The sequence below is a fragment of the Squalius cephalus genome (genome assembly GCF_949319135.1).
Source record: "Squalius cephalus genome assembly, chromosome: 16".
NCBI classification, from domain to species: domain Eukaryota; kingdom Metazoa; phylum Chordata; class Actinopteri; order Cypriniformes; family Leuciscidae; genus Squalius; species Squalius cephalus.
In genome coordinates this window covers 21,429,756-21,437,160 of record NC_137137.1, presented here as the reverse complement: position 1 = coordinate 21,437,160, position 7,405 = coordinate 21,429,756, and the positions used below count along the sequence as shown (strand labels likewise).

The window sequence follows — 7,405 nt, the reverse complement described above, 5'->3', positions numbered from 1 at the left end:
AAGTCCTTGAAGTTATTTCAATGTTGTTACAGGATGAAGTTCTACTAAAGCCTGTTCTTATGGACTAAATTGCTTGGCTATCTAAATCTTAATCGGTGTTAAAATTTCCACTGCATGTCAGGTTATTTTTCCATTAATGTCTGCAGGCCATCTAAAACCTTGACACTCCTGAGGATGAAGTTCTCTTTGGAAGCTGCATTTCATTTACTGTAATTTATTTTTCCTCAATAGCTTTCAAGAAGTTCAGGATGTTCCTTCTGAGGAGAAGTCATTTTCTTCTTGATAGACTGATATATCAGAGAGACCATTTAATTTGACCCTTGTGGAAAAGAAGTGCGCTTAATTGTATTGAACGTGTACTTGTAGTGTACAGTATACTTCAAATCTAAAAAAAAAAAAAAAAACTGTACTTCACAATATAATATTGATGAAATAAAATGCCACTTAAGTGTAGCCAACTTAGTGGTACACTTTTAAAACACATTAAAAGTTATACCTTAAATTACATTTTTAATCATAATGTTTTAATAATATTTTGTCAGGCTTAAAAGAAGTACACTTATTTTGATGCGGATGTGATGACTAATATACTAAAACACATGCAAAGTACTTGATTTTAATCTGTAGTTTTATTCATTACTACATTTACAGTAAAGATATTTTAAATGTACTAAATTGCAACTTCATCATTACAAATGTGCAATTACAAATATATTTAAATACATGACACAAGTTGCAATAGAAATTACATTAAATTTGAGTTCACCCTATTGTCACATTCAACAGTACATGGGCTATTTCAATTATACAATTATGAAATTACATATAAAGATGTACTTAAGATGTACTTAAAAAAAAAAAAATGCTGCCTTAAATTTTTAAGTACAATCAACTTGAAAGTTAAAGTCATTTCAACTTAAATTACATTAAACTTACTTTTTTATTTTTTTTACTAACTTATATATATATATATATTTTTTTTTTAAAGTATATTATTTCTGTAATAAGTACTCTTTTCATACTTTTTGGCTATTTTGTGATTATCTTCATCCGCTGATAACCATGTCTGCTTGGCTGATCCTATTGTATCAGTTCAAATATATACACTGTAAAAAGTGAATAGTTGGATCAACTTAAAAAAATTACTTCAATTGGTAACACCTAAAGAAATTAAGTTTTCTCAACTTAAATTATCATGTTTTATCATGAAAAACGTGATAATTTAAGTTGAGAAAACTTAATTTCTTTAGGTGTTACCAATTGAAGTAATTTTTTAAAGTTGATCCAACTGTTCACTTTTTACAGACAGCCTTATGGACATTTTAATTTGAGTATAACTAAATAATGTACAAAAAAAAATTTTTAATAAGATCCTTTTTATTTATTAGCCTATGACTTGGATGTATATTACAGACCATTTTATGTCAGAAATGTTTTGGAAGTTCGTTTATAAGAGAGAAAGAGGGAGGTTATGAATGTCACGCTTCTGTTAATTCTGCAGTTTCTGATGACAATGAAAACAGTATCATGCAGAGCAACATTATGCTATTTGAAACAACCTCGATTCCCAACAACAAAAGCAAACTGTGACTTTATATCATGCTCCTGTTGTTATGAGCAAGCTGATGGGTTGCGCGTTCACAAAAAGAATTAACCCCGAACAACATGCAGATTTTCCAATTCACTTAGCTGACAAAGCGCATTGGAGCTGACAAGACTGCCAATATTCCCACAGCCTGTGGTAAGCACTATTTAAATTATTTGTTTAGATGCTGCTGTCAGGTCAAATGAAAAGTGAGAATATGATTTCAGTCGCTGTGTAATGGCTCTAACAGCCTAAATATTTACTGGGTAATATGTGATTCAGAAATATGAGCCCCTCAATGGCACTGGATCAAAGTTTAACAGTTAAGGCTGGATCCAATTAAAATTTCGATTTAAAACTGCAAAGTAAGCAAATAAGTTTGGCGTCTCTTGCCAGGCAAAGGGAAAACCCGTCTGGTGTGCCGGATCCAGCCTTGACAACACTGTCCTCACCTTGCTCTTCCTCCTCTTTCACATACTCTTCCTCCTCTCCTTCTCAGATTGTTTTCATCTATTGTTCGTATCAACATTCACTGCACCTGTGCCACCTGTGCACTCTGAGCTGGCTTATATTGCATTGGTTTGATCACATCATTGGAAATAAGAGTCTTTGTGTGTAAACGTTGACAGCTGTGTTTTAGTTGTGCTGCCCCTTTGCAACACAAGTGCATCACAGTGCGAAATGTGTTTTAGTGAATGAGAATGTTTTGCAGAAAGAATGCATAAGATTTGCAAATGGCGTCTGCCTTTTTTTACAGAAAGGGTGATTTATTCGACAAATTGTATTAGGCTATTGATAATTTGGTTCAGAGAAAGGGGTTTTGTGTTTTAGAAATTCAGAGAATTTACTTCGAATAATCAGCAGATGGCGCTGTGGTACAAGATTTCCACTGCTTGTATCTTGCTGCAACAATCCAAAAAGTGGTATTTTCCCATATTAATACTTTTATAAGATTACCACAGCAGTGACGGATCTTGAATGTATGCCAATGACTAGTGTGCGACCATGTAAAATAAAATAAGAAATTATTTTAATTTCTAAGTTTCTAAGAAACTGAAACTTGTTTTAGAAAGGACACGTTCAAATTTATAAAGATAGAAGATTTATATTTCAAATAACTGCTGTTCTTTTGAACTTTCTATTCATCAAAGGATCCTTAAAAAATATTATTACGGTGTAACTGGTTTCAAAATTTATAAAAAATAAGGGTAACATTTTACAATAAGGTTCATTAGTTAACATTAGTTATTAACCAACATGAACTAACAATGAGCAATACATTTGTTACAGTATTTGTTAATCTTTGTAAATATTAGTTAATAAAAATCCAGCTGTTCATTGTTTGTTCATGTTAGTGCATTAACTATTGTTAACAAATACAACCTTTGATTTTAATAATGTATTGGTAAATGTTGAAATTAATATTAACAAAGATTAATAAATGCTGTAGAGGTAATGTTCATTCTTAGTTCATGTAAAGTGTTACCAAACTTTCTATTCATCAAAGGATCCTATAAAATGTATTACGGTTTCAGCAAAAATATGAAGTAACTGGTTTAAAAAAATTATTAAAAAGAATAAGAAATGTTTCTTGAGCAGCAAATCAGAATGATTTCTGAAGGATCATGTGACACTAAAAATTCAGCTTTGCTATCAGAGGAATAAATTACATTTAAAAAATATATTAAAATAGAACATTTTTCAAATGTATTCTGGTTATTTGGGCATAAGGAGGATGGCTTCAAAAGAAGTTTGAGAATCTGTCAGTGTGTAAGAATTCCAAAAATATATATGATTGATTTGATTCAAAAGATAAAAAGAAAACTACATACAGTACTGCATTTTATTTACATATTGAAATGAGTAAACCACATAGCTTACAAAAGATCTTATCAAAACAAATTAATTTAAAGTGCATCGCGTGAATGAAAATAGATAAATAAATATTCACAAAAACGAAGGAAATAACACTTTATAAAAAAATAAAACACATTAGCAAAATGGCTTTAGTGCCTTTATCTATCGCAACACAATTTGAACTTAATCTTAAAAAGACCTAGGATCACAGTTTGTCAGGTCTTTGCCCTTTAAAACTTGTTTTGAGACTGACAATTAGACTAACTTCATGGAAAAACTTGACATTTACCACACAGAAGACTAACCACAAGTCGCAGCCATATATGGTCGCAGCATCACTCAATGGAACATTGACTGATGCAACATCTATGATGATCTGCAGACATACATCCTGAACATATACTATTGCTGAAGGCTAAATGAAAACGCTTTAGGAGACTATCTTAGACGTTTGGCAGGACAGAAGTCGTTTGTCTGTTTCATCAATATCTCAGATACAAGTTATCTTGGGTTGATGTTATAAGATCACAGTAGTAGTCGAGTACACAATGTCACAATGACATGTGACTATTACATTTTCCATGAGGGCTATTGAGTGCGCCGGCCGTTCGGAAACGACAACTATTTATAGTTTGTATTGCCATAAACAATCAAGAACAGGTAGTCAGTTGATGCCGTCTACAACAAGTTGAGTTATGCCATGGTGTTAGTTTTAAAGGGTGAGATTTAACCCACGTGTCAGTTTGTACACCCATAGCATCGAGCAAAAACTTCCTTTAAGCACCTTTGTAGATTTGTCACAGTCTTTGAGGTCAAAGCTGCGACTAGTCTGAAAGTTAGTGGGGCCAGTTCAAGATTTCTTGACTGATACTAAAACGCAGTGCCACTGTTTTCTCTGTCTAGCACAGAATAAGGGCACAAAACGTCCGTCTCGAACTGCAGAAGTTGTCCCATGAAAGCTAGATTGGGTGAGATGACTTGTCTGCGGCGTTTTACAAAGTCAAAGGCCTCGTCCAGACGGACGCGTCGAGCGTGGATGAGGTACGCCAGGCAGATGGTGGCCGACCGGGAGATTCCTGCGTGACAGTGGACCAGCACTCGCCCGCCACTCTCTTTTATCGAATCTGCAGATGCAATGAAGGTGAGCGTTAGTTTTTAGCTCGTTGTTATTTTTATGAAGGATTCTGAAAACTCTTTTTACCGTTAGGACTTACCAATAAAGTGGATGGCCTCTGGAAAGAGCACGCGTATGTCTGCGGCCAGACTGTCCTCCACCTTCAGAGTTTTGTACTGAAGTTCCTCCTCAAACAGGTTCGGACAGGAAGAGGATACGTTGAGCACTGCCGTGATCCCACAGCGTTCCAGAGTCTCCCGTCTGGACGAGTGATGCGCACTGCCCAGAAAGAGGAAGGGGAGGATTTCAACTGGACCACCCTGGTAATCCAAAAGGATAAAAAAATCAATGAGTATATTCAAAAGATATTGTGCGATATTACAAGTCATTGTATAATTTATTATGATTCTGAGATTTCTAATCACCAACCTGATCATAGAGAGGAGTCTTTCTTCCGGACACAATGGACTCTGGTTCACTGAGAGCAGGATTGTTTGAGAACATGACAGGAGTGTTAAAGCAGAGTTCTGGATAAAGTGCAGAGAACCCGTCAAATCCACCTAGAAATGGAGAAAACATTTTGTTAATTTTCATTTTCTGGGTTTGGCAAAATACACTGTAAAAAAAAAGTTGCTGACTTAAATTTTTAAGTACAATCAACTTGGATGTTAAATTACATTAAACTGATTGAAAAAAAAGTTTGCTTATCTTATTTTGATGAGTTAAAGCAATGTCAAATTAAAAAGATGTCATAACTTAGTGATCTTATCATTTTTTACATTGTAGAGCAAGCAAACATCTCCACAATTATTTATTGGCTTCCAAATTTCAGCAAAACATACATAAACAAATTCCATTTTGGATTAGAAATAACCTTTGATTAAACTGTAAAACACTTTAAAATAAGGTACATTTCTATATTTATTTTTTTACTTGAATAAAACTGTTCATTCAGATGTCATTCATTTGTATGTTCCCTGACAAAACATTTTTACAGTGCAACATTTTTGCTGTTTCCAAATATATACGCAAGAGCTATTTATGTTTATTAAATATAATTACTTTCATTGATACAACTTAATATCAGGCTGAGTTATATTAAATCATATTATTCCAGTAAATTCAAATGTTACCATATTTAGGTCACAATTCAAACAATGTAAATGTATTTACAATTTAAATAAATATAGGCCTATAGAAATATGAAACATAGCAACTTAGAACTAAATTAAAATATTCCCAAAAAGAATGGCAACATGTAGTCATGATGAATCATTAAATCTTTGTTCCAATTTTTACTGTAGGCTATAAAAGAAATAGCACGTATAGCAATTTAACTGAATTTAAGTTCTATCCCTCAAAAACAATGACAACATTTCTAGTTTTGAGAACTCTACCTTGTAAGAAGCATATGTGCGTCGAGGCAGACTGGACCTCTAACTGAAGGGCACTGATGAGGAGACTGGCCAAACTCTCGCTCTTCAAATCCCTGACCGACCGACTGTTTTCATCCAGGACCACCACCGGAGAGAAGTCCCCGTTCCGCAGCTGGGCCAGGAGAGACTTATCGGCCACCAGCCATTCCAGAGACACCACGGAGCTCTTGGACCTCCGTCTCAGCATGGAATTCCAGTTGACGTTGCGGGACTCGATGATGTGCGCTCGGGAGAAGCCGAGGAAAGGCCGACAGTCCAGCACGATGCATCCCCCAGACGCGAAGAGCTCAGAGGGAGTCCGCAAAATATGAACTAACTCACTACCTGAGATCTCGAGAGGGTCGCCGATACCCATGACCTCTCCAGACAAACAAACAGCCGTGAGTGGAAAACGAATATTCTTCACAGCATCAACCGTGTTCAATATATGGGAACGTTACGTATGTTGTCCACTGGAAATGCAGTGCTATAAACAATAACAAAAATAGATGATACAAAACAATAATGTCCGTGGAGGCCTGGTGTGTTTTCACAGTATTAGCCTATTACTTTGTCTTTAACTCTAAATTTCTTATAATATTCGTCTGAATTTCGTCAAAGCTTAGTTGTAAAGTCCTTTATTTGTCAGCAGATGTGATTCTACAGAACAGGAGGGGTTGGACACAGTATTTGTATCGCGTCTCCTCCGCCACAGCCACGCCTTCGTTTTCCACATAAGGAACAGACGTCACGTACGGAAACACCATATATGGCCTGTTGACTTAGACCGACATTCCAAATATGGGTGTTCACGCGCTCTCGTCTTTTCCCACCGGCACGTGGTCGTTGGGGTTACCCGTGTTTTTTATTGCGTGAGGCTACCATAGAGCCGTACAACAGAGCGCAACACACACACACACACACACAGCTTATTATTAGTTATGACACCTGTGCGGTTGGCTTGAGGGCTTTGGGCAAGGTCACAAGAGTTAGGTCGTTAAATCAGGAAGTAACATCAAACCACGCTGAAGGCGATGATGTTATTTTTCATGGTTGACCGTACCGCGTAATTTTGTGTGGGTAAAATACACTGCGCTACAACTTTCCACACAGGTGTAGAGTTTCAGTGGGTGATGCAAGCTGTCAGGAGAGAAGAATAGACACAAACGATGCCAAGAACACACACACACTTTACACACAAAGTGCTTTACATAAGTAGAATAAAGAAACATTGAAATAAATAAATAAAAAAACTAGGAATGTTTAAGAATGTAATGTATAAACAATATTAAAAAAAAAATTAGGCCAATAAATAAAAGGTCATATTAACATAATCTATTATTATTTTATTGTTTTATTTGAAATAACATAATGCATTCCAAAGTACACTGCAGTAAAGTTTAGTCAGAGGTAAACAGGTATCAGATATATTTT

General features: G+C 35.3%; 1 protein-coding gene across 1 annotated transcript; it reads right to left on the bottom strand.

Moving 5' to 3' along the window:
- Positions 1-3,416: 3,416 nt before the first annotated feature.
- On the bottom strand, positions 3,417-6,647 carry dusp2 (dual specificity phosphatase 2). The gene is made up of 4 exons (XM_079897800.1): positions 5,954-6,647; positions 4,986-5,116; positions 4,657-4,876; positions 3,417-4,566 (listed from the first exon to the last, which is right to left on the bottom strand). Exons 1-4 carry the CDS (start codon positions 6,345-6,347, stop codon positions 4,313-4,315), a joined length of 999 nt encoding a protein of 332 aa, XP_079753926.1. The 5' UTR covers positions 6,348-6,647; the 3' UTR covers positions 3,417-4,312.
- Between the last annotated feature and the right edge of the window lie 758 nt (positions 6,648-7,405).

Excerpts from the sequence above, each read along its gene's own strand:
- dusp2 (XM_079897800.1), bottom strand. The coding sequence starts at position 6,347 with ATGGGTATCGGCGACCCTCTCGAGATCTCAGGTAGTGAGTTAGTTCAT. Across the intron at positions 5,117-5,953 it reads GCACATATGCTTCTTACAAG|GTGGATTTGACGGGTTCTCT; the intron begins GTAGAGTTCTCA and ends CTCCATTTCTAG. Across the intron at positions 4,877-4,985 it reads AGACTCCTCTCTATGATCAG|GGTGGTCCAGTTGAAATCCT; the intron begins GTTGGTGATTAG and ends TTGGATTACCAG.